General features: G+C 37.3%; 1 protein-coding gene and 4 long non-coding RNA genes across 8 annotated transcripts; all 5 read left to right on the forward strand.

The window, feature by feature from the left end:
* Window positions 1-679: 679 nt before the first annotated feature.
* On the forward strand, window positions 680-4993 carry LOC138929318 (uncharacterized). Of its 2 annotated transcripts, XR_011445719.1 has the most exons (3): window positions 729-748; window positions 796-1285; window positions 1401-4993. XR_011445719.1 is itself a non-coding variant. In XM_070288763.1 (2 exons), exon 2 carries the CDS (start codon window positions 2208-2210, stop codon window positions 3315-3317), a length of 1110 nt encoding a protein of 369 aa, XP_070144864.1. In that variant the 5' UTR covers window positions 680-1285; window positions 1401-2207; the 3' UTR covers window positions 3318-4993. The 2 variants fall into 2 exon arrangements, 1 of the variants encoding a protein (XP_070144864.1); XM_070288763.1 differs by having other exon boundaries at window positions 680-1285.
* A 5357-nt stretch (window positions 4994-10350) lies between these two features.
* LOC121503122 (uncharacterized) lies at window positions 10351-14737 on the forward strand. The gene is made up of 2 exons (XR_005991299.2): window positions 10351-11268; window positions 14128-14737. It is a non-coding gene; the product is annotated as an uncharacterized lncRNA (long non-coding RNA).
* A 64-nt stretch (window positions 14738-14801) lies between these two features.
* Window positions 14802-16786, forward strand: LOC138929317 (uncharacterized). Its single transcript, XR_011445718.1, has 5 exons — window positions 14802-15310; window positions 15426-15995; window positions 16054-16298; window positions 16358-16475; window positions 16535-16786. It is a non-coding gene; the product is annotated as an uncharacterized lncRNA (long non-coding RNA).
* Window positions 16787-18663: 1877 nt separating this feature from the next.
* LOC138929315 (uncharacterized) lies at window positions 18664-21144 on the forward strand. Of its 3 annotated transcripts, none has more exons than XR_011445715.1 (6): window positions 18666-18916; window positions 18978-19453; window positions 19569-20137; window positions 20196-20440; window positions 20500-20617; window positions 20677-21141. It is a non-coding gene; the product is annotated as an uncharacterized lncRNA (long non-coding RNA). The 3 variants fall into 3 exon arrangements; XR_011445716.1 differs by having other exon boundaries at window positions 19008-19453; XR_011445714.1 differs by having other exon boundaries at window positions 18664-19453; window positions 20677-21144.
* A 3626-nt stretch (window positions 21145-24770) lies between these two features.
* On the forward strand, window positions 24771-27245 carry LOC138929316 (uncharacterized). Its single transcript, XR_011445717.1, has 5 exons — window positions 24771-25517; window positions 25633-26201; window positions 26260-26504; window positions 26564-26681; window positions 26741-27245. It is a non-coding gene; the product is annotated as an uncharacterized lncRNA (long non-coding RNA).
* Window positions 27246-27802: the final 557 nt, after the last annotated feature.

Consider the following 27802-nt stretch of genomic DNA (forward strand, 5'->3'; position numbering starts at 1 on the left):
AAATATAAATTCTGCCGTGGATACTTGCATTATAGCTGAGATGTGAACTTTTTGTTTACAAATTTGCAATTGAGTATGCAAATGTATTAGCCTTCTAAAAACTAATATAAGTACAAATTCGGCCGTGGATACATGCATTATTAGCGGAGTTGTGAACTTTTTGTTTACAAATTTACAATTGAGTATGCAAATGTATTAGCATTGTAAGAACTAATTTAAATATAAATTCTGCCGTGGATATATGCATTATTATCTGAGTTGTGAACTTTTTGTTTACAAATTTACAATTGAGTATGCAAATGTATTAGCATTGTAAGACCTAATTTAAATATAAATTCTAAAGTGGATATATGCATTATTATCTGAGTTGTGAACTTTTTGTTTACAAATTTACAATTGAGTATGCAAATGTATTAGACGTGTAAAAACTAATCTATTATATAAAAATAAGTCGAGTTTTCTGCGCGGAGCAAATAACTCCAGAACGCACGAACCGATTTCCACGGTTTTGCATTCGTTGGAAAGGTCTCGGAATTTGTGATTTTTTGCAGTAAAGACAATTCGGGAAAAATTGCAACAGAAAGCGGGAAAATCATTTTTGCATAAAGCGCCAACACTGACACATAGCATGCCATAATTCTCCACTCAGTTTATTTTATGACAAATCGAAATTGTGTTCAATTTTGAGTAAAATAAGTTATTCGTTTAATATCAGTGCAATTGGATACCAGCATTTGTATTTAGGGTGGTAAGTTGAACTGTGTAAATTATGTGGATTAACCGCTCTGCCTATAGTCCAAAATGCCTAGAGCACGACGTGTGAACATCGTTCTCCGCAGAAGGCATGCAATCCAGCAACAAGGGTATTCACAGAACTTAAGCGAGGAAAGACGAAATGCAAGAAGAGAATATGACCGATTAAGACGACGCGTGAGCACACGAAGATCATTGGCATCATACAATCGCTTGGCATTTCAATATGATCCCTCTGCGAACTACAGAGATGATAGAAAATTAGATATTGGACCTACATATGACGACTATATGCCGATATTGCAATGCGTTAAAGTTTAAAAGAGAAACTGCTGGATTGTGCTGCGCAAGTGGAAAAGTCAAACTGGATCCATTACTTACACCACCACAGCCAATAAAAGCATTGTTCGATGGAAGTGATCCAGATTCCAGCCATTTTCTTCAACACATCCTTGAATACAATAACTGCTTTCGCATGACTTCCTTTGGAGCTAATATCATTCGAGAAGGCGGCTTCATGCCGACTTGCAAGGTAAAAGTTACAATCACTTACACAAAACACAAAGAATTGCAACATAATAACAACATATACTCTACGGACTACACCATCACACGATTTTTCAACAAATGATTGTTTGCAATTACAGATACAAGGACAAATATATCATTTGCATGGTTCATTGGTGCCAACAACAGAGGAACCGCATCAATTTCTGCAAATATATTTCATTTCGTCGATGGTGGATCAGCTGAATGTGCGGTGCAACATTCAGGGAACACCACGCATGAACCGATTTCCACGGTTTTGCATTCGTTGGAAAGGACTTGGAATTCGTTATATAAGCAGTAAAGAAAATTCAGGAAAAATTGCAACAGAAAATCGGGAAAGTCGTTTTTGCATAAAGGCCATCACTGATACATAGCATGCCGTAATTCTCTACTCAGTTTATTTTATGAAACAAAACAAAACAAAACTAATTTTGTGAAATTGTGAAGAATCAGTAAAAAAATAAGTTATTCATTCTCAGCTATTGCCGGACTGTCTTCGTCCCCGATTTTAATAAATTTAATATTGGGCACTTTCGAATGGCTTACTAATACAAATTGTGCATCTGAGCCTTGGGAATTTGGTGCTTTTCAGGGAAGCATAGTGTCCTCTTCTTCTTCCTCATTGTGCATTGTGTTTACCGCTTATCGCTGCATCGCCTTGTATTTGTTGTTGGCGCTAGCTAAATCAATAACACAAATTTCTTATTTTTTGGCGCTTAGATAAAAGCTTTTATTTGTGCGCTCTTCGCTTTCTGTTTTGATCGGTCTGTTCGCCGCGAAACTTAAACAATTTTTTTTTTTCAAAAAAACAATTGTATAATTTGTTTTGATCGGCCATCTCGTCGCGCAAATAAATTAATCCAATTCGTAATTTACTTGGATAAAGTATTTTTTTTATTCCAATAATGGCTACGTGTTGTTTCCCTAAGTGCCCGAACGGCCAAAAAATTTCTTCGCGGCATGTCACTGTCTACTGCTGGCTCTGTGATAATATCGCCCACATTGGATGCGCCGATCTGGGGCAAAATGGATCGCGTATCACCGACCGCATTCGCGAAAATCCTGGATTGGACTGGACGTGCCCGAGCTGCCTGCATATCAAATCCGATATGCGGGTCTTCATGAGGCAGACTCACCTGGAGTTTCAGTCGTTGGCGGCCGGCTTTAAGGAGTTGTCAACTCGCTTCCAGAAGGCGGAACACCATTTCAAGTCGCTTAAACTGCTAAGTGACCCCGTAAACAAAAACAAGAGCAACCTGTCTGAAAAGTTCTTATCTCTTCCAGACCCTGAATGCCCCCTTATGCAGTTCACCCCACGTGCCAAGCCTGCAGCCGTGGATAACGGCTCTGGTGATGATGCATCATCGATCACAACTTCTATGGTTGAAGATCTTGTCAGGCCGTTGGATCAGCAGCCTGTCAACGTTGTCCAGGCGTCCACGTTGCACGCTGCTGCCTCTGCTGAAGTTGCTGCACCAGTCCCCATTCTCGGAGGGGGCGAAGCCACCATGCTCCCGGTTCAGCAGCCTGTCTACACCGATCAGGCATCCACGTCGCGTGCTGCTGCCATCAACGACGCGTCGGTGGTGTCAAATCCCAACCCAGTGGCTCCCCCGGTGGTCACTATCTCGGTGCCGGCCGTTACCAGAAGCGGCCCCCAACAGTCGACAATTTCTGGCGTTGCCAAACGCGGACCGGTGCCTTTGGCTGGTGTTGCTCCGAAAAAACAGATATTTGTTTCCCGCCTCAATCCAGATGCTTCTGAGGGCGACGTTAAGACCCACTTGAGCAGCAAATTGAATGTTTCTGTTACTGAATTTAGTGTCTCCAAATTCAATTTTAAGGAAAGACGTGATATATCTTCGTTTAAAATTACAATTTCTGACCAACTATTTTCTAAGGCTCTTGATCCTTCTGTGTGGCCTAAGCATGCAATTGTTCATGAATTCGAACACAAAAGTACTCCTCGTGCTCGCGGGCCTCAAACTCCCTCAACTAGGCCTCCAAAAAACTAATAGACTCTTTTGTTCTTCACTATCAGAATGTTCGTAGTTTACTTGGCAAGCTCAGTAGGCTGCACGTCAATAGTGTCTCTTTCGATGCCAATGTTATTGTCTTTACAGAAACATGGCTCAACTCCTCTGTGTCTGACTCTGAGATTTTTTCAGGGAACTATGCCATCTTTAGACGTGATCGTCCTATACGGACAGGCGGTGGTGTTCTCATTGCGGTTAAATCCGATCTGGTTTCCAATATCATTTCTAAAACTGACACTGATATAGAGTTTGTGGCGGTTCGCATCCAGGTTTACGATTATTCTATCTACGTTTCATGCTCGTATATTCCACCTAGGTCTGACACTGATATTTATATGCAGCATTTATCCTTAATTCAAGAAATTCATTCTTCCCTTGGTATTAATGACCACCTTATCGTCACGGGTGATTTTAATCTACCCTCCATTTCCTGGATGCCCTTACCTGATTCAAATGTTCTTGTTCCCACCTCACCCCACGATTTAATTCATGGTCTCATTGACCATTCATTGGGACAATTAAATTTTGTTAGAAACTGCAGTAATAACGTCTTAGACCTCATCTTTGTCTCTGAGTTTGCCAATGCCTACGTCACTAGAATTGACCCTCTTTCTAGTCCTGAGGACGCTTATCATCCCACTTTGGAGCTAACCCTCGAAGCCTCCACACCATTATTATTGTGTCCGGAAGCTGAGCCTGCAACGTTTCGTTGCTTTCGAAAAGCTAAGTTTACAGAAATGAACCACCACTTATCCTTAACGGATTGGACTTTCTTGAACTCCACAGAGGATCCCTCAGACATTGTTAAGCGTTTCTATGAAATAATGTACTCAGTTTTCGACATGTATGTCCCTTCATTTCCCTCACCAGAAGTTTCTCATAAGCCCCCTTGGTTTTCTCGTCGGCTTTCATATCTAAAAAATCTGAAATCCAGACTGTTTAAAAAGTATAGCAAATCTGGTCTTCAAGTCGACCATTCGAGATATTTAACTGCTCGTACAAATTTCCTAGCACACAATTCTGAATGCTACAGAAACCACTTAAATCGGTGCAAAATTGAGTTTCAGGCTAACCCGAAGCAATTTTACGCTTTTGTAAACTCGAAACGGAAATCTCAACAATTTCCTTCATGTCTTCATTTCGATAATGCCTCCGCTTCCAATGAGCCTGATATCGCGAACCTGTTCGCAAAGTTCTTCCAGACTACATACTCACAAACTAATTTCGATAATAACTCAGAGTATTCTTTTCCACTCCCGCATTCCAATTGCATTTTTATGCCTGTAATCAGCGAAGATGATGTTCTTCATAATCTTAGAACAATCAAACTTTCCTTTTCCTCTGGTCCAGATCTTGTACCTAGCTGTGTTCTGAGAAATTGTGCCAGCTCATTATGTAGACCATTGTCTAGACTTTTTCAGTTATCACTTCAGCATTCGTTTTTCCCCAAAGTTTGGAAAGAATCGTTTATCATTCCGCTTCACAAAAAGGGCAGTAAATCTAATATTGAGCACTATAGAGGTATTGCAAAACTTAGTGCGATTCCCAAATTATTCGAATTTCTAATTACTACTCAGCTTCAGCACCAATGTAGCTCAATAATGTCCCCCTCACAGCATGGCTTCATGAAACGTAAATCAACGTCTACAAATCTCCTTGAGTTTGTTGCTGTCATTAGAAACGCATTTCAAAATAACACCCAAACCGATGTTATCTTTACAGATTTCAGCAAAGCTTTCGATTCGGTGAATCATCAATTACTGCTGAAGAAACTTTGTCTGTTGGGTTTTCCGGTTACGTTGATCAAGTGGATTTCTACATATTTGTCGAACCGTACTCAAAGAGTTGCATTCAAGGGTTCATTCTCAAACCTTGTTCACGTGACTTCTGGCGTTCCTCAAGGGAGCCACCTCGGTCCTCTTCTATTTGGCATTTTTATAAATGATCTGCCCCAAGTTATTCTCCACTCTTACGTCTTGATGTATGCTGATGACGTAAAACTATGTTTGCCTCTTGTGAATCCTGACTCTGCTCAGCTCTTGCAAGCTGATTTAAACAACATGATGTCCTGGTGCACTCACAATTTATTGTTTCTCAACAACTCCAAATGTAAATACATGTCGTTTTACCGCAGAAATTGTTTCCAGGCTAACTATTCCTTAGGCACGAGTGTTCTTGAACGTATCCACTCTGTAACGGATCTTGGTGTTCTATTTACCCACAACTTGAGCTTCACCGATCACATCGGTATAATTGTTGGTAAAGCAAAGGGAGTTTTTGCTTTCGTAAAACGATGGTCTAAGGAATTCGATGATCCCTACACTACAAAACTTTTATATATATCCCTGGTTCGGCCCATACTCGAATATTGTTCGTGCGTATGGTCCCCTCAATATGCAAAGTATCAGGATCTTATCGAATCGGTACAGAAACAATTCCTTTTGTTCGCTCTTCGGGGTTTAGACTGGGACCCTCATCGCCACCTTCCTCCGTATGCCGACAGACTACGCCTTCTGGACCTGCCCTCTCTTAAGGATCGTCGTACCTGCCATGGCGTGATGTTCCTGCATAAATTAATAAATGGATATATTTTTTCCAGTAATCTTCTTAAGCAAATACGCTTTTCAGTTCCTTCTAGGCCATCACGTTACTTCCGGCCTATAGCTTTGGATATTTGTAAAACTAATTTCGAGGCACACGATCCTTTTCGCGTTTTATGTTCGCTTTACAACGACATGTACTCTCTTTTATATTTTGAAATGTCATTAGACTTTAACAAAAATAATATTTTAAGACACCTATCCTTGCCTCTGACCACCTGATGTGAGTCGGAGCATATCATTAAAAAACACTCCTTATCCGGTCTGAGGTAAGGATATGGATTCAAAATGGCAGATATTTGCTATTCTTAATAAATAAATAAATAAATAAATAAAATAAATATATTTCAGCGTCTTTTTCAAGAATAATTGCAACAGAAAAGGTGGTGAGTGTAATGTATAAATTATGTGGATTAGAGGTTAAATTAACCGCTCTGCCTATAGTCCTTGATCAAGACCAGAATTTCCCGGATAGGATAGAATTACTATCCAATCGGGACCAGCGGTGGAAATATTCTCAGCTATTGCCGGCCTGTCTTTGTCCCCGATTTTAATTAACTTATTGGGCACTTTCGAATGGTTTAGTAAAAAAAAATGGTGCATCTGAGCCTTGGGAATTTGTAGCATTTGAGGCAAGCTTAGTATCCTCTTCTTCGGAATTTTTCAAGAATAATTGCAACAGAAAAGGTGGTGAGTTGAACTGTGTAAATTATGCGGAACCGATTTCCATGGTTTTGCAAAAAAAAAAAGTTATTCGTTTCCTAACATTTCAATTGGAAACCAGCATTTGTCTTTAAGCTGGTAAGTTGAACTGTGAAAATTTTGTGGATTTGAGGTTAAATTAACCACTTTGCCTATAGTTCAAAATGCCTAGAGCACGACGTTTGAACATCGGTCTCCGCACAAGGCATGCATGCCAGCAACAAGTGTGTTCACAGAACTTAAGCGAGGAGAGACGAAATGTAGTAAGGGAAAATGCCCGATTGAGACAACGCGTGAGCATACGAAGATCAACTGGTGTGCAGCATCTAAGAGGATCCCAACCAGCGTGGCAGGCTCCTAACAGCAACAGTAGCCATCAACCTCAGGACAAATGTCAAGAATCCTGAGATAGAGTGCTAGAAAAGATTCGTTATCCGAAGGTGTCGCGGGTGAGACCGTGCCCCCGGTGTTGCCCATATCCGTTTTGTCTACTGGAGGGTCCCAACAGTTGTCCTCTCAAAGCCCCAGATCCCTACCAGGGTGTCAGGCCCGGACTACCGGCCGAAATTGGTAAGGCAGATAATCAGCCTGCCTTGAAAAAACCCCTTATGGCAATACCACCAACGAGACAGTTTCCTCTTTCAAAATATATGTTCCTGAGGAATTCTTTGACAAACTATGCTCTGTGAAGCAAAGAAAGAGAAAAAAAGGACAGTTGGAATTACTCTTCCTAGGCCCGATTTGACCAATGCGCCTTCAACGTCTTCCAATTCCGTCCCAAAAAACTAACAAGCTTCCTTGGTATCTCCTATCAGAATGCTAGAGGCTTACGCAGTAAGCTTCCTAAATTGTACTATAATAGTGTCACATTTGCTTCCCAAGTGTTGTGTTTACAGAAACCTGGTTAAAGCCGGAGATTCTGAGCTCCGAAGTTTTTAAAGCTCTGTTCACAGTATACCGGCTAGATCGGACTATATTCCTCCATTGTCGGAACTTCCTATTTATTGAAACCATATTTCCGCTATTCAGTTGGTCTCTAAAAGAATTTCGGGTAGGGACCACTTAATTAGTAGTTCTTGGTGATTTTAGCATCCCAGGGGCTATTTGGTTCCTAGATAATTCCATTAACCACAACGCATCACAAAAAATATGGTTTACCAAAGAGCACCTCAATTAAACGGATAATTTGCCGAAGGTGGCGTAACGGAGTTCGCCGGGCTTACTAGTTTAAATATAAATTCTGAAGTGGATTCAGGCATTATTAGCTGAGTTGTGAACTTTTTGTTTACAAATTTACAATTGAGTATGCAAATGTATAAGCCGTGTAAGAACTAATATAAGTACAAATTCTGCCGTGGATACATGCATTATTAGCGGAGTTGTGAACTTTTTGTTTACAAATTTACAATTGAGTATGCAAATGTATTAGCATTGTAAGAACTAATTCAAATATAAATTCTGCCGAGGATATATGCATTATTATCTGAGTTGTGAACTTTTTGTTTACAAATTTACAATTGAGTATGCAAATGTATTAGCCATGTAAAAACTAATATAAATACAAATTCTGAAGTGGATACATGCATTATTAGCTGAGTTGTGAACTTTTTGTTTACAAATTTACAATTGAGTATGCAAATGTATTAGACGTGTAAAAACTAATATAAATATAAGTTCTGAAGTGGATTCAGGCATTATTAGCTGAGTTGTGAACTTTTTGTTTACAAATTTACAATTGAGTATGCAAATGTATTAGACGTGTAAAAACTAATATAAATATAAATTCTGAAGTGGATTCAGGATTCATTTACACATTTACGATTGAGTATGCAAATGTATAAGCCGTGTAAAAACTAATATAAGTACAAATTCTGCCGTGGATACAAGCATTATTAGCTGAGTTGTGAACTTTTTGTTTACAAATTTACAATTGAGTATGCAAATGTATTAGCATTGTAAGAACTAATTTAAATATAAATTCTGCCGTGGATATATGCATTATTAGCTGAGATGTGAACTTTTTGTTTACAAATTTACAATTGAGTATGCAAATGTATTAGCATTCTAAGAACTAATTTAAATATAAATTCTAAAGTGGATATATGCATTATTATCTGAGTTGTGAACTTTTTGTTTACAAATTTACAATTGAGTATGCAAATGTATTAGCATTGTAAGAACTAATTTAAATATAAATTCTGCCGTGGATACATGCATTATTAGCTAAGATGTGAACTTTTTGTTTACAAATTTACAATTGAGTATGCAAATGTATTAGACGTGTAAAAACTAATCTATTATATAAAAATAAGTCGAGTTTTCTGCGCGGAGCAAATAACTCCAGAACGCACGAACCGATTTCCACGGTTTTGCATTCGTTGGAAAGGTCTCGGAATTTGTGATTTTTTGCAGTAAAGAAAATTCAGGAAAAATTGCAACAGAAAGCGGGAAAATCATTTTTGCATAAAGCGCCAACACTGACACATAGCATGCCATAATTCTCCACTCAGTTTATTTTATGACAAATCGAAATTGTGTTCAATTTTGAGTAAAATAAGTTATTCGTTTCATATCAGTGCAATTGGAAACCAGCATTTGTATTTAGGGTGGTAAGTTGAACTATTAAATGCAACCAACATAAGTCTGCAACATTGTTTGGCTGCAAGACAAAAGCAACATCAAATACTTAGAATTAAATGTTGCGGAGATCCTCGGATACCTAGAATTAAATGTTGCGGAGATCCTCAAATACCTAGAATTAAGTGTTGCGAAGATCAACTATAAAAGGGACACATTGAAATGTATTTAGTTCAGTTCGCGTAAAACAACCTTTGTGAATAGTAGATGTGCTGTGCCAAATGAAAGAAAAGACTCATTAAATATAATTATAAACTATAAGTGCATATGTGTTGTTAATAAGGAGGGTGGTTTTTGCCAACAGGTTATGGGCCCAGCTCCCTCTGCAATTTAAATTGGTTAAAACAAATTGTTTAAACAAATTCATAAACCTAAAAAAAAAAAAAGAATGAAAATTTAAACCTTATTGTGTGACTAAGTAAAGTGCTTAGAACAAAGTATTAAATAAAATATTGAAAAGCGAAATATAAGAAAAATCAAACAAAGTTAATAGTGAAATAATTTCAATTTGATTTTGATGAAGTATTAATAATTAAAATTCAAATTATGAAATGTATGTACATATGTATGTACTAGTGATTTCAAATATTAAGACATATTGTGAAATAGGCTTTATGTAAAGGATTCTGAGAAACAGACAGCAGCGTTTAACCAGAAATACGGGACCAATCTGATGCGAAATTTTTCTTAAGAATTTTGGAAAGACATTTTTTTAAAGATAAATTTGAGGGTAACTTTTCACAAGAAAAATTTTTTTTCGAACTAAGTTCAGAGGTTTCTAATTCCTTTTAATTTTGTCAATTCTGGAAAATGGAAAAGTCAAAGAGAAATATAAAGCCGTTTGACGGCGATAGGTATTCCGTTTGGAAATTCAGAGTAAGGGCTCTTTTATCCGAAAACGATTCTTTAAAAGTAATTGATAAAGATCCTCCTGAAAAAAATGACTGATGAGTGGAAGAAAGCAGAAAATACTGCTAAAAGTATAATCATTGAGTTCCTAAGTGATTCATTTCTTGGGTTCGCAAATGATGAAAGCTCAGCAAAAACGATTTTTACCAATCTGGACGCCATTTATGAGCGAAAGAGTCTGGCATCTCAGCTTTCTATCAGAAAGCAATTACTGTCATTAAAATTAAAAGGAGAGGTCACACTTGCAAATCATTTTGTTACTTTTGACGAGTTAATTAGTGAGTTAGTAGCATCAGGGGCAGAGATGGATGAGATGGACAAAGTGTCACATCTTCTATTGACAATGCCAGCCGCCTACGATGGGGTGATAACAGCTATAGAGACTCTATCAGAAGCAAAAATAACTTTGGCATTTGTAAAGACACGTTTGCTAGATCAGGAAATAAAACTTAAAGGTATAAGTAAAGACACAAGTCTTAAATCATTGCAAGCTGTGGGAAATTATAATAAAAAGGAACAAACAAAATTTAATAATTTCAAAAATAAATCAAAATTCAAACCAAACAAAAATAATTTTAAATCAAAATATACATGCCATCATTGCGGTAAAAAAGGACACTTTAAAAAGGATTGTTACCATTTTAAAAGGCTAAATAAAAACAATAAAGAAAACGAAAGTGGAAAACAGGCTCAAGTGGCCACAGTTGAAAAAGGTTTCGCATTTATGTTGAATCGTGCTATAATTAAAAACAAAAGTGATGTTTCATTTATTTTGGACTCGGGCGCGTCAGACCATATGATAAATGATAAAGAACTGTTTGCTGACTACATAAGTTTAAAAACACCAATTGAAATATCAGTGGCAAAGTGTGGTGAATTTATTTATGCTACGGCAAAAGGCATAATGAAACTTAAAAATGAGTTCCAGAAAAACATTACTTTGGAAGACGTACTTTATTGCAAAGATATTCCACATAATTTAATCTCTGTTAAAAGAATGCAAGAGGCTGGAATGGTTATTGAATTCAACGCAGGAGGTGTCACGGTTACAAAGAACGGTAACATAATTATTAAAAACTCCTGTAAGTACAATGTGCCAACTATGGAATTTAAAATATGTTATAAAGCACATACATTAAACAATAATCATTTTAAACAGTATCAGTTGTGGCATGAGAGGTCAGGACACGTTAGCAAGGGAAAATTTTTAGAACTCATACGATATAATATGTTTGAAGATACTGAAGTGTTAAAGAATGTCCATCCAAATGAAGATATATGTGAAGCATGTGTTAAAGGCAAACAATCAAGATTGCCATTTGAAAAATTCAAAGATAAAAGTTACATTAAAAGACCATTATATATTGTGCATTCTGATGTTTGTGGCCCTATTAGCCCTCCTACTATCGATGGGAAAAATTATTTCGTTGTTTTTGTCAATCAGTTTACACACTATTGTGTTACCTATTTAATAAAATATAAATCCGAAGTATTTTCCGTTTTCAAAGACTTCATTTCGAAAAGTGAAGCCCATTTCAATTTGAAGGTTGTCAATTTGTATATAGACAATGGGCGGGAATATTTGTCAAACGAAATGAGAGAATACTGTGTGGAGAGAGGAATTACTTATCATCTTACAGTGCCACATACACCCCAATTGAACGGGGTATCTGAACGTATGATAAGGACTTTAACAGAAAAGGCTAGATCCATGATACATGGCGCAAATTTAAGTAAAAGTTTCTGGGGTGAAGCTGTCTTAACAGCAACTTATTTAATTAACAGAAGCTCAAGCAAAGCATTGAAAGACATAACAAAGACTCCCTATGAATTATGGCATGAAAGAAAGCCATGTCTAAAATACCTGAAGGTATTTGGTGCAACGGTATACATACACAACAAAATCCGAAAACGAAAGTTTGATGAAAAATCAAAAACGGGTATACACGTTGGGTATGAACAGAATGGGTTAAAAATTTGGGATGTTGAGTCTAGAAAATTTATTGTGGCAAGAGATGTAATTGTCGATGAGACAAATATGAAAAATTCTAGGACTGTGGAACAAAATTTTAATTTTGTGGAAGAGTGCACTGAAAGTGATCAGCTTGATATCCTCAAAGAAATGGAGGATGGTATAGATGTGAGTAAACACATGGAAAGTGATCAACAATGTATCCTAAATAAAAGTAAGGAAAGTGCAGAAGAAAATTTCCGGAATGAAAGTACGGAGGAAAAATCTAAAATGCAAATTTTAGATATACAGCCTAGTTGTGAAACATCTCTAGAAGAAGAGGCTATAAGTGTTGAGCACCAATTGCCTGATTCACCCCAGAAAGAAAAAGAAACTGAAATAAGGCGAAGTGAGAGATTGAAAGGTAAACCACAAACATCTTATAGATTTCTCAATAATTGTTTAATGAATGCACATGCTTTTGCGAATGATACTCCAAACTCCTTTGAAGATATAAATAACAGAAGTGATAGAGTGGAGTGGGAAAAAGCAATTCGTGAAGAGTTAGATTCTCATACTTATAATAACACATGGAGTATTGTTGAAAAGCCAAAGGATAAAAACATTGTAGACTGTAAATGGGTTTTTACCATTAAACATAACGAACTTGGTGAGAATATTAGATACAAAGCAAGACTAGTAGCAAGAGGCTTCACACAACAGCATTTGATTGATTACGATGAAACATTCGCACCTGTAGCGAGAATTTCCAGTTTTAGATTTATTCTATCACTTTCAAACCAATTTGACTTAAAGGTTCACCATATGGATGTGAAAACAGCATTCTTGAATGGCCTGCTTAAAGAAGATATATATATGAAAATTCCTCAAGGACTACCTTTCGAAAATGATAAAGTCTGTAAATTGAACAAAGCTTTATATGGCCTTAAACAAGCTGCAAGATGCTGGTTTGAGGTATTTGAGAATGTTTTAAAAGAAATTGGTTTTGAAAACTCCGCTGTGGATCGTTGTATCTATATATTAGATAAAGGATGTATCTCTAAAAATATATACCTGCTCTTATATGTTGATGATTTAGTAATAGCTACTGAAAACATTGACACCATGACTAAACTAAAATCATATCTCATGACAAAATTTAGAATGACTGACTTACTTGAAATTCGTTATTTTATAGGAATAAAAATAGAAAGAAAATCAAACAAGTTCGAGCTCAGCCAGACGCCTTATATTAAAAATATTTTAAAGAAATTTAACATGGAAGAATGTAATCCAGTAAGCACTTCACTACCAAGTAAAATAAATTTTGCGGCCTTAAGCTCAAAAGAAAGTTATGATGCACCATGTCGAAATTTAATAGGCTGCTTGATGTATGTAATGTTGTGTACAAGACCGGATTTGTGTGCATCAATTAGTATATTAAGTAGATATACTAATAATAATAATATTGAATTATGGACATGTTTAAAAAGAGTTCTTAGGTATTTGAAAGGAACAGCTGATCTTAAATTAACTTTTGTTAAGAACTCTAATTTCAAAAATATTATTACAGGATATGTTGATTCTGACTGGGCGGGTAGTGAGTGCGATAGAAAAAGTACAACCGGTTACATATTTAAATTATTTGAATCATATGTTATTTCATGGAATACTAAGAAGCAGAACTCGGTGGCTGCCTCATCAACTGAAGCCGAGTACATGGCTCTATTCGAAGCAGTTAGAGAATCTTTGTGGATTAAGTCTTTAATGAAAAGTATTAAATTTGAAATTAATGAAGCGATAAAACTTTACGAAGATAATCAGGGATGCATTAGCATTGCAAACAACCCCTCATGTCACAAACGATCAAAGCATATTGATATTAAATACCATTTTTCTCGGGAACAGATTGAAAATAAGCTAATTGTTCTTGAGTATATTTCCACAGACAACCAACTAGCTGATATTCTTACAAAAACTTTACCTGCAGCCAGATTCCTCAAGCTAAGAAGCAGAATGGGTCTTACTGATGACGATGAACAACAAACCTAAACCAAAAAGGATGAACACTCCTATCTACTATGAAATATCTTCTTATTTTGCGTTTTTTTTTATTAAATTTTTGAACTTAAATTTATTTTAATTTATCTACATATATATTTGCTTGGTTTGATTGGGTTTTTCTGGGTTTTCCCCAATCCATGCAACAAATGTTGAACCAAGATATTGTATGCACCCCAGAAGGCACAGCATGTCTTATAAGTTTTTTTTTGTACTGAATTGTTTTTTTTTAGTTTATTTAATGTTGTTTTTGAGGAGGTGTATTAAATGCAACCAACATAAGTCTGCAACATTGTTTGGCTGCAAGACAAAAGCAACATCAAATACTTAGAATTAAATGTTGCGGAGATCCTCGGATACCTAGAATTAAATGTTGCGGAGATCCTCAAATACCTAGAATTAAGTGTTGCGAAGATCAACTATAAAAGGGACACATTGAAATGTATTTAGTTCAGTTCGCGTAAAACAACCTTTGTGAATAGTAGATGTGCTGTGCCAAATGAAAGAAAAGACTCATTAAATATAATTATAAACTATAAGTGCATATGTGTTGTTAATAAGGAGGGTGGTTTTTGCCAACATGAACTGTGTAAATTATGTGGATTAACCGCTCTGCCTATAGTTCAAAATGCCTAGAGCACGACGTGTGAACATCTTTCTCCGCAGAAGGCATGCAATCCAGCAACAAGGGTATTCACAGAACTTAAGCGAGGAAAGACGAAATCCAAGAAGAGAATATGACCGATTAAGACGACGCGTGAGCACACGAAGATCATTGGCATCATACAATCGCTTGGCATTTCAATATGATCCTTCTGCGAACTACAGAGATGATAGAAAATTAGATATTGGACCTACATATGACGACTATATGCCGATATTGCAATGCGTTAAAGTTTAAAAGAGAAACTGCTGGATTGTGCTGCGCAAGTGGAAAAGTCAAACTGGATCCATTACTTACACCACCACAGCCAATAAAAGCATTGTTCGATGGAAGTGATCCAGATTCCAGCCATTTTCTTCAACACATCCTTGAATACAATAACTGCTTTCGCATGACTTCCTTTGGAGCTAATATCATTCGAGAAGGCGGCTTCATGCCGACTTGCAAGGTAAAAGTTACAATCACTTACACAAAACACAAAGAATTGCAACATAATAACAACATATACTCTACGGACTACACCATCACACGATTCTTCAACAAATGATTGTTTGCAATTACAGATACTAGGACAAATATATCATTTGCATGGTTCATTGGTGCCAACAACAGAGGAACCGCATCAATTTCTGCAAATATATTTCATTTCGTCGATGGTGGATCAGCTGAATGTGCGGTGCAACATTCAGGGAACACCACGCATGAACCGATTTCCACGGTTTTGCATTCGTTGGAAAGGTCTTGGAATTCGTTATATAAGCAGTAAAGAAAATTCAGGAAAAATTGCAACAGAAAATCGGGAAAGTCGTTTTTGCATAAAGGCCATCACTGATACATAGCATGCCGTAATTCTCTACTCAGTTTATTTTATGAAACAAAACAAAACAAAACTAATTTTGTGAAATTGTGAAGAATCAGTAAAAAAAATAAGTTATTCATTCTCAGCTATTGCCGGACTGTCTTCGTCCCCGATTTTAATAAATTTAATATTGGGCACTTTCGAATGGCTTACTAATACAAATTGTGCATCTGAGCCTTGGGAATTTGGTGCTTTTCAGGGAAGCTTAGTGTCCTCTTCTTCTTCCTCATATATTTCAGCGTCTTTTTCAAGAATAATTGCAACAGAAAAGGTGGTGAGTGTAATGTATAAATTATGTGGATTAGAGGTTAAATTAACCGCTCTGCCTATAGTCCTTGATCAAGACCAGAATTTCCCGGATAGGATAGAATTACTATCCAATCGGGACCAGCGGTGGAAATATTCTCAGCTATTGCCGGCCTGTCTTTGTCACCGATTTTAATTAACTTATTGGGCACTTTCGAATGGTTTAGTAAAACAAATGGTGCATCTGAGCCTTGGGAATTTGTAGCATTTGAGGCAAGCTTAGTGTCCTCTTCTTCGGAATTTTTCAAGAATAATTGCAACAGAAAAGGTGGTAAGTTGAACTGTGTAAATTATGCGGATTTGAGGTTAAATTAACCACTCTGCCTATAGACCCAGATCATATACATAACTCCAGAATGCACCAACCGACTTTCACGGTTTTGCAAAAAAAAAAAAGTTATTCATTTCCTAACATTTCAATTGGAAACCAGCTTTTGTCTTTAAGGTGGTAAGTTGGACTGTGTAAATTATGTGAAATTGAGGTTAAATTAACCACTTTGCCTATAGTTAAAAATGCCTAGAGCACGACGTTTGAACATCGGTCTCCGCACAAGGCATGCAAGCCAGCAACAAGTGTATTCACAGAACTTAAGCGAGGAGAGACGAAATGTAGTAAGGGAAAATGCCCGATTGAGACAACGCGTGGGCACACGAAGATCAACTGGTGTGCGGCATCTAAGAGGATCCCAACCAGCGTGGCAGGCTCTTAACAGCAGCCTTCCTCGACATAGCCATCGACCTCAGGACAAATTTCAAGAATCCTGAGATAGAGTGCTAGAAAAGATTCGTTATCCGAAGGTGTCGCGGGTGAGACCGTGCCCCGGTGTTGCCCATATCCGTTTTGTCCACTGGAGGGTCCCAACAGTTGTCCTCTCAGAGCCCCAGTTCCCTACCAGGGTGTCAGGCCCGGACTACCGGTCGAAATTGGTAAGGCGGATAATTAGCTTACCTTGAAAAAACCCCTTATGGCAATACCACCAACGAGACAGTTTCATCTTTCCTCCATTGTGAGAACTTCCTATTTATTGAAACCATCTTTCCGCTATTCAGTTGGTCTCTAAAAGACTTTCAGATAGGGACCACTTAGTTTGTAGTTCTTGGTGATTTTAACATCCCAGGGGCTATTTGGTCCCTAGATAATTCAATTAACCACAATACATCACAAAAAATGTGGTTTACCAAAGAACACTTCAATTAAACGGATAATTTGCCGAAGGTGGCGTAACGGAGTTCGCCTGGCTTACTAGTTTAAATATAAATTCTAAAGTGGATATATGCATTATTATCTGAGTTGTGAACTTTTTGTTTACAAATTTACAATTGAGTATGCAAATGTATTAGACGTGTAAAAACTAATATAAATATAAATTCTGAAGTGGATTCAGGCATTATTAGCTGAGTTGTGAACTTTTTGTTTACAAATTTACAATTGAGTATGCAAATGTATTAGACGTGTAAAAACTAATATAAATATAAATTCTGAAGTGGATTCAGGCATTATTAGCTGAGTTGTGAACTTTTTGTTTACAAATTTACAATTGAGTATGCAAATGTATAAGCCGTGTAAAAACTAATATAAGTACAAATTCTGCCGTCGATACATGCATTATTAGTTGAGTTGTGAACTTTTTGTTTACAAATTTACAATTGAGTATGCAAATGTATTAGCATTGTAAGAACTAATTTAAATATAAATTCTGCCGTGGAGACATGCATTATTAGCTGAGATGTGAACTTTTTGTTTACAAAAAACAAAAAAAAAAAATTACAAATTTACAATTAAGTGTGCAAATGTATTAGCCTTCTAAAAACTAATATAAGTACAAATTCTGCCGTGGATACATGCATTATTAGCGGAGTTGTGAACTTTTAGTTTACAAATTTACAATTGAGTATGCAAAATTAGCATTGTAAGAACTAATTTAAATATAAATTCTGCCGTGGATACATGCATTATAGCTGAGATGTGAACTTTTTGTTTACAAATTTGCAATTGAGTATGCAAATGTATTAGCAGTGTAAAAACTAATATAAATACAAATTCTGAAGTGGATTCAGACATTATTAGCTGAGTTGTGAACTTTTTGTTTTCAAATTTACAATTGAGTATGCAAATGTATTAGCCGTGTAAAACTAGTATAAATACATATTCTGAAGTGGATACAGACATTATTAGCGGAGTTGTGAACTTTTTGTTTACAAATTTACAATTGAGTATGCAAATGTATTAGCCTTCTAAAAACTAATATAAGTACAAATTCGGCCGTGGATACATGCATTATTAGCGGAGTTGTGAACTTTTTGTTTACAAATTTACAATTGAGTATGCAAATGTATTAGCATTGTAAGAACTAATTTAAATATAAATTCTGCCGTGGATATATGCATTATTATCAGAGTTGTGAACTTTTTGTTTACAAATTTACAATTGAGTATGCAAATGTATTAGCATTGTAAGAACTAATTTAAATATAAATTCTAAAGTGGATATATGCATTATTATCTGAGTTGTGAACTTTTTGTTTACAAATTTACAATTGAGTATGCAAATGTATTAGACGTGTAAAAACTAATCTATTATATAAAAATAAGTCGAGTTTTCTGCGCGGAGCAAATAACTCCAGAACGCACGAACCGATTTCCACGGTTTTGCATTCGTTGGAAAGGTCTCGGAATTTGTGATTTTTTGCAGTAAAGAAAATTCAGGAAAAATTGCAACAGAAAGCGGGAAAATCATTTTTGTATAAAGCGCCAACACTGACACATAGCATGCCATAATTCTCCACTCAGTTTATTTTATGACAAATCGAAATTGTGTTCAATTTTGAGTAAAATAAGTTATTCGTTTCATATCAGTGCAATTGGAAACCAGCATTTGTATTTAGGGTGGTAAGTTGAACTGTGTAAATTATGTGGATTAACCGCTCTGCCTATAGTTCAAAATGCCTAGAGCACGACGTGTGAACATCTTTCTCCGCAGAAGGCATGCAATCCAGCAACAAGGGTATTCACAGAACTTAAGCGAGGAAAGACGAAATCCAAGAAGAGAATATGACCGATTAAGACGACGCGTGAGCACACGAAGATCATTGGCATCATACAATCGCTTGGCATTTCAATATGATCCTTCTGCGAACTACAGAGATGATAGAAAATTAGATATTGGACCTACATATGACGACTATATGCCGATATTGCAATGCGTTAAAGTTTAAAAGAGAAACTGCTGGATTGTGCTGCGCAAGTGGAAAAGTCAAACTGGATCCATTACTTACACCACCACAGCCAATAAAAGCATTGTTCGATGGAAGTGATCCAGATTCCAGCCATTTTCTTCAACACATCCTAGAATACAATAACTGCTTTCGCATGACTTCCTTTGGAGCTAATATCATTCGAGAAGGCGGCTTCATGCCGACTTGCAAGGTAAAAGTTAAAATCACTTACACAAAACACAAAGAATTGCAACATAATAACAACATATACTCTACGGACTACACCATCACACGATTTTTCAACAAATGATTGTTTGCAATTACAGATACAAGGACAAATATATCATTTGCATGGTTCATTGGTGCCAACAACAGAGGAACCGCATCAATTTCTGCAAATATATTTCATTTCGTCGATGGTGGATCAGCTGAATGTGCGGTGCAACATTCAGGAAACACCACGCATGAACCGATTTCTACGGTTTTGCATTCGTTGGAAAGGTCTTGGAATTCGTTATATAAGCAGTAAAGAAAATTCAGGAAAAATTGCAACAGAAAATCGGGAAAGTCGTTTTTGCATAAAGGCCATCACTGATACATAGCATGCCGTAATTCTCTACTCAGTTTATTTTATGAAACAAAACAAAACAAAACTAATTTTGTGAAATTGTGAAGAATCAGTAAAAAAATAAGTTATTCATTCTCAGCTATTGCCGGACTGTCTTCGTCCCCGATTTTAATAAATTTAATATTGGGCACTTTCGAATGGCTTACTAATACAAATTGTGCATCTGAGCCTTGGGAATTTGGTGCTTTTCAGGGAAGCTTAGTGTCCTCTTCTTCTTCCTCATATATTTCAGCGTCTTTTTCAAGAATAATTGCAACAGAAAAGGTGGTGAGTGTAATGTATAAGTTATGTGGATTAGAGGTTAAATTAACCGCTCTGCCTATAGTCCTTGATCAAGACCAGAATTTCCCGGATAGGATAGAATTACTATCCAATCGGGACCAGCGGTGGAAATATTCTCAGCTATTGCCGGCCTGTCTTTGTCCCCGATTTTAATTAACTTATTGGGCACTTTCGAATGGTTTAGTAAAACAAATGGTGCATCTGAGCCTTGGGAATTTGTAGCATTTGAGGCAAGCTTAGTGTCCTCTTCTTCGGAATTTTTCAAGAATAATTGCAACAGAAAAGGTGGTAAGTTGAACTGTGTAAATTATGCGGATTTGAGGTTAAATTAACCACTCTGCCTATAGGCCCATATCATATACATAACTCCAGAACGCACCAACCGATTTCCATGGTTTTGCAAAAAAAAAAAAGTTATTCGTTTCCTAACATTTCAATTGGAAACCAGCATTTGTCTTTAAGCTGGTAAGTTGAACTGTGAAAATTTTTTGGATTTGAGGTTAAATTAACCACTTTGCCTATAGTTCCTAGAGCACGTGCCTAGAGCACGACGTTTGAACATCGGTCTCCGCACAAGGCATGCATGCCAGCAACAAGTGTGTTCACAGAACTTAAGCGAGGAGAGACGAAATGTAGTAAGGGAAAATGCCCGATTGAGACAACGCGTGAGCATACGAAGATCAACTGGTGTGCAGCATCTAAGAGGATCCCAACCAGCGTGGCAGGCTCCTAACAGCAACAGTAACCATCGACCTCAGGACAAATGTCAAGAATCCTGAGATAGAGTGCTAGAAAAGATTCGTTATCCGAAGGTGTCGCGGGTGAGACCGTGCCCCCGGTGTTGCCCATATCCGTTTTGTCTACTGGAGGGTCCCAACAGTTGTCCTCTCAAAGCCCCAGATCCCTACCAGGGTGTCAGGCCCGGACTACCGGCCGAAATTGGTAAGGCAGATAATCAGCCTGCCTTGAAAAAACCCCTTATGGTAATACCACCAACGAGACAGTTTCATCTTTCAAAATATATGTTCCTGAGGAATTCTTTGACAAACTATGCTCTGTCCAAAACTGACAAAAGCATGTGATTGTCAATGAATTCGAAGCAAAGAAAGAGAAAAAAAGGACAGTTGGAATTACTCTTCCTAGGCCCGATTTGACCAATGCGCCTTCAACGTCTTCCAATTCCGTCCCAAAAAACTAACAAGCTTCCTTGGTATCTCCTATCAGAATGCTAGAGGCTTACGCAGTAAGCTTCCTAAATTGTACTATAATAGTGTCACATTTGCTTCCCAAGTGTTGTGTTTACAGAAACCTGGTTAAAGCCGGAGATTCTGAGCTCCGAAGTTTTTAAAGCTCTGTTCACAGTATACCGGCTAGATCGGACTATATTCCTCCATTGTCGGAACTTCCTATTTATTGAAACCATATTTCCGCTATTCAGTTGGTCTCTAAAAGAATTTCGGGTAGGGACCACATAATTAGTAGTTCTTGGTGATTTTAGCATCCCAGAGGCTATTTGGTCCCTAGATAATTCCATTAACCACAACGCATCACAAAAAATATGGTTTACCAAAGAGCACCTCAATTAAACGGATAATTTGCCGAAGGTGGCGTAACGGAGTTCGCCGGGCTTACTAGTATAAATATATATTCTGAAGTGGATTCAGGCATTATTAGCCGAGTTGTGAACTTTTTGTTTACAAATTTACAATTGAGTATGCAAATGTATTAGCATTGTAAGAACTAATTTAAATATAAATTCTGCCGTGGATATATGCATTATTATCTGAGTTGTGAACTTTTTGTTTACAAATTTACAATTGAGTATGCAAATGTATTAGCATTGTAAGAACTAATTTAAATATAAATTCTAAAGTGGATATATGCATTATTATCTGAGTTGTGAACTTTTTGTTTACAAATTTACAATTGAGTATGCAAATGTATTAGACGTGTAAAAACTAATCTATATATATAAAAATCAATTGCTGTTCGTTAGTCTCGCTAAAACTCGAGAATGGCTGAACGGATTTATCTTATCTTGGTCTTGAATTATTCGTGGAGGTCTAGGGAAGGTTTAAAAGGTGAGAAAAATTCGAATAATTGCCGGGAAAATCCTCAAAACAGTATTTTTCTATTTCCCATACAAACGTTTTCTAAATAAAATGGAGAGTCAATTTGTAATTTATTACCGCTGTATAACAGGGGTGCCCAAACGTTGCTTATGGCAGAGCAACGCACCAATACATATAAATGAAAACACAAATACATTTACGCAAAAGTTTTTTTTTACTTCAAATTTCTGCACTGAAAAAAATGAAAGTAAATTCAAATTAAGATATCGGAAGTAATAAAAATACATGAAAATACATTTTAACAATGCATTGGGGCTCACCATAGCAATTTTTACAAAATAAAAAATTAGATTCTGCAATATCAAACATCTTGCCCGCAACGCAAAATACAACTGATTTTTCGCGATGTACTTTTTTCGGCGATCCAACAACAATTTACATTCGGACAAGCGAGATAACGGTGAAGCCTATGAAAGTGTTGTTGCCGAGATCAACGAAGACGTGGAGAATGAAGAGAATACGCAAAATTGTTTGTGTAATCTCCTTTGCTTATGGAGTGAGCCGTGCATGCATACGGCGATTGCTCTGCCTATGCTAAAGAGCAATTACAAAAACAATGCGAGCACAAAGAGCTATGGGCTGGGCATGACTGCTGTATAAAGTTCAAATTCGCATGCGCGTTGGAGGATCTAATATCGCGTTCCGAAACTCAACAAAAGTGAAAGTGAATCGCGAACGCGACAAAATTGCATAGTCTCACAGCTTCATATAGCTTCGAGAAAATTAATTTTAGCTAACTTCAGTTGTTAATCTGTCTTTTGTTTTTAATAAGACTATATAGAAATCGAAAGATAAATCTTAAGTTTTGTCACAAACGTTAAATTATAAATCTTAAGTTAAATTTCTGAACGCAATCATAATATTTGACATTAGATTTGACAACCAACTAATATGTCAATCCATCCTGTCTGTCGCTTTTCAGTCAGAGCACGGAAAAAAGTATCCATCCTGTCTGTCGCTTTTCAGTCAGAGCACGGAAAAAAGTATTACGATATTATATTGTGTTACGAGTTACGATATCTATGAGTGCATCCTTCTATCTTTGTGGCTACGTGCGCGAGAACTTTCTTTACTTTGGTGATCCTTTGTGATAGTGACATTCCAAGTAATGTGCTCTTTTTTGTGATAGTGACACTTTACTGCTAAATAAACGGGAAATTTTCTCAATTACAATTTACGATGCCGAGGAGAAGACGACCTAACGTAGGTCGTCGTAGTCAATCAAATGTGCGAAGAGCTACCTCACGTGCTAACCGCACTGATGACCAGAGACAGAGAGATCAAGAAAATAGTCGTATTGCTATGTCAGAATTGCGTTCTTTAGTGAGTGACAATGTAGGAGATAGGCTTAGAATGCAACGAGTTCGTGCACATCAAACACAACAACAGCAAGCTAGACATAATGAAATTGAGCGAATCCGCAGACGCAGTGCTCCTGTGATTCTTGAACGAGCTGCATTCCACTATGATCCGGCAATTGATTATTGTGCCGACAAATCAGTAACAATTGGGGAAATGAAAACAATTTGTAAATATTGTAAGGCGTTAAAATACACTGGTGAATCTACTGGATTATGTTGTGCTGAAGGCAAAGTAAAATTGCCAGAATTGGTCCCACCACCAGATCCTTTACGCTCTTTAGTTTCTGGGATTGGAAATGATTCTAAGCACTTTTTGACCAACATTCAGAAATATAACAATTGTTTCCAGATGACATCATTTGGTGCTACACATATTATACAAGACAATTTCATGCCCACTTTCAAGGTATTATGTATGTCAATATTGTCAGGCGTTTAAATTCCGGAATGAAACTGCCGGTATGTGCTGCGCAGGAGGAAAAGTCGTGCTGCAACCTCTACCGGCTCCGCCAGAACCTTTATTATCCCTTCTTGCTGGAAATTCAAATGACTCAAAATTATTTTTGCGTAAAATACGCAAATTTAATTCTTGCTTCCAAATGACGCCATTTGGGGCCACTAAAATTTGTGATCTTGCATCCGATGGACGTAATTCTGAAACTACATTAAAAATTTAAGGCCAGTTGTACCACAAAATTGGATCATTGATGCCAATGGCTGATGATAATCCGAAATTTCTTCAAATATATTTTATGGGTAACTGTGAAGAGCGCGTAACGACTCGGTGCCAGTATAATTTTATTGAACAAGCAGAGGAAGCGGTTTAGGAGTCTATAGCGAACAAATATAGTGACAGGAGATTTTTATATATAAACAAGGTTTAATATTTTATTTACTGCCAACTCTGTAATATGCTCATTGTTTTTCTATTGTTTCCTACAAATAATATACGTGACAAAACAGTGTTTGCCGGGTCAACTATAATTAGTTCGGGCCCAGCAAAGCGGGTCGGGTCTGCTAGTCTATTATATAAAAATAAGTCGAGTTTTCTGCGCGGAGCAAATAACTCCAGAACGCACGAACCGATTTCCACGGTTTTGCATTCGTTGGAAAGGTCTCGGAATTTGTGATTTTTTGCAGTTAAGAAAATTCAGGAAAAATTGCAACAGAAAGCGGGAAAATCATTTTTGCATAAAGCGCCAACACTGACACAGCATGCCATAATTCTCCACTCAGTTTATTTTATGACAAATCGAAATTGTGTTCAATTTTGAGTAAAATAAGTTATTCGTTTCATATCAGTGCAATTGGAAACCAGCATTTGTATTTAGGGTGGTAAGTTGAACTGTGTAAATTATGTGGATTAACCGCTCTGCCTATAGTCCAAAATGCCTAGAGCACGACGTGTGAACATCGTTCTCCGCAGAAGGCATGCAATCCAGCAACAAGGGTATTCACAGAACTTAAGCGAGGAAAGACGAAATCCAAGAAGAGAATATGACCGATTAAGACGACGCGTGAGCACACGAAGATCATTGGCATCATACAATCGCTTGGCATTTCAATATGATCCCTCTGCGAACTACAGAGATGATAGAAAATTAGATATTGGACCTACATATGACGACTATATGCCGATATTGCAATGCGTTAAAGTTTAAAAGAGAAACTGCTGGATTGTGCTGCGCAAGTGGAAAAGTCAAACTGGATCCATTACTTACACCACCACAGCCAATAAAAGCATTGTTCGATGGAAGTGATTCAGATTCCAGCCATTTTCTTCAACACATCCTTGAATACAATAACTGCTTTCGCATGACTTCCTTTGGAGCTAATATCATTCGAGAAGGCGGCTTCATGCCGACTTGCAAGGTAAAAGTTACAATCACTTACACAAAACACAAAGAATTGCAACATAATAACAACATATACTCTACGGACTACACCATCACACGATTCTTCAACAAATGATTGTTTGCAATTACAGATACTAGGACAAATATATCATTTGCATGGTTCATTGGTGCCAACAACAGAGGAACCGCATCAATTTCTGCAAATATATTTCATTTCGTCGATGGTGGATCAGCTGAATGTGCGGTGCAACATTCAGGGAACACCACGCATGAACCGATTTCCACGGTTTTGCATTCGTTGGAAAGGTCTTGGAATTCGTTATATAAGCAGTAAAGAAAATTCAGGAAAAATTGCAACAGAAAATCGGGAAAGTCGTTTTTGCATAAAGGCCATCACTGATACATAGCATGCCGTAATTCTCTACTCAGTTTATTTTATGAAACAAAACAAAACAAAACTAATTTTGTGAAATTGTGAAGAATCAGTAAAAAAATAAGTTATTCATTCTCAGCTATTGCCGGACTGTCTTCGTCCCCGATTTTAATAAATTTAATATTGGGCACTTTCGAATGGCTTACTAATACAAATTGTGCATCTGAGCCTTGGGAATTTGGTGCTTTTCAGGGAAGCTTAGTGTCCTCTTCTTCTTCCTCATATATTTCAGCGTCTTTTTCAAGAATAATTGCAACAGAAAAGGTGGTGAGTGTAATGTATAAATTATGTGGATTAGAGGTTAAATTAACCGCTCTGCCTATAGTCCTTGATCAAGACCAGAATTTCCCGGATAGGATAGAATTACTATCCAATCGGGACCAGCGGTGGAAATATTCTCAGCTATTGCCGGCCTGTCTTTGTCACCGATTTTAATTAACTTATTGGGCACTTTCGAATGGTTTAGTAAAACAAATGGTGCATCTGAGCCTTGGTAATTTGTAGCATTTGAGGCAAGCTTAGTGTCCTCTTCTTCGGAATTTTTCAAGAATAATTGCAACAGAAAAGGTGGTAAGTTGAACTGTGTAAATTATGCGGATTTGAGGTTAAATTAACCACTCTGCCTATAGGCCCATATCATATACATAACTCCAGAACGCACCAACCGATTTCCATGGTTTTGCAAAAAAAAAAAAGTTATTCGTTTCCTAACATTTCAATTGGAAACCAGCATTTGTCTTTAAGCTGGTAAGTTGAACTGTGAAAATTTTGTGGATTTGAGGTTAAATTAACCACTTTGCCTATAGTTCAAAATGCCTAGAGCACGACGTTTGAACATCGGTCTCCGCACAAGGCATGCATGCCAGCAACAAGTGTTGTGCTGTGCTGTGACAAGTGTCAAGTCACAGAACTTAAGCGAGGAGAGACGAAATGTAGTAAGGGAAAATGCCCGATTGAGACAACGCGTGAGCATACGAAGATCAACTGGTGTGCAGCATCTAAGAGGATCCCAACCAGCGTGGCAGGCTCCTAACAGCAACAGTAACCATCGACCTCAGGACAAATGTCAAGAATCCTGAGATAGAGTGCTAGAAAAGATTCGTTATCCGAAGGTGTCGCGGGTGAGACCGTGCCCCCGGTGTTGCCCATATCCGTTTTGTCTACTGGAGGGTCCCAACAGTTGTCCTCTCAAAGCCCCAGATCCCTACCAGGGTGTCAGGCCCGGACTACCGGCCGAAATTGGTAAGGCAGAAAATCAGCCTGCCTTGAAAAAACCCCTTATGGTAATACCACCAACGAGACAGTTTCATCTTTCAAAATATATGTTCCTGAGGAATTCTTTGACAAACTATGCTCTGTCCAAAACTGACAAAAGCATGTGATTGTCAATGAATTCGAAGCAAAGAAAGAGAAAAAAAGGACAGTTGGAATTACTCTTCCTAGGCCCGATTTGACCAATGCGCCTTCAACGTCTTCCAATTCCGTCCCAAAGAACTAACAAGCTTCCTTGGTATCTCCTATCAGAATGCTAGAGGCTTACGCAGTAAGCTTCCTAAATTGTACTATAATAGTGTCACATTTGCTTCCCAAGTGTTGTGTTTACAGAAACCTGGTTAAAGCCGGAGATTCTGAGCTCCGAAGTTTTTAAAGCTCTGTTCACAGTATACCGGCTAGATCGGACTATATTCCTCCATTGTCGGAACTTCCTATTTATTGAAACCATATTTCCGCTATTCAGTTGGTCTCTAAAAGAATTTCGGGTAGGGACCACATAATTAGTAGTTCTTGGTGATTTTAGCATCCCAGGGGCTATTTGGTCCCTAGATAATTCCATTAACCACAACGCATCACAAAAAATATGGTTTACC

The sequence above is a fragment of the Drosophila kikkawai genome, unplaced genomic scaffold (genome assembly GCF_030179895.1).
Source record: "Drosophila kikkawai strain 14028-0561.14 unplaced genomic scaffold, DkikHiC1v2 scaffold_130, whole genome shotgun sequence".
Classification (NCBI taxonomy): domain Eukaryota; kingdom Metazoa; phylum Arthropoda; class Insecta; order Diptera; family Drosophilidae; genus Drosophila; species Drosophila kikkawai.

Bases quoted from the DNA above. Each gene is read 5' to 3' on its own strand.
- LOC138929318 (XM_070288763.1), top strand. From the start codon at position 2,208: ATGGCTACGTGTTGTTTCCCTAAGTGCCCGAACGGCCAAAAAATTTCT.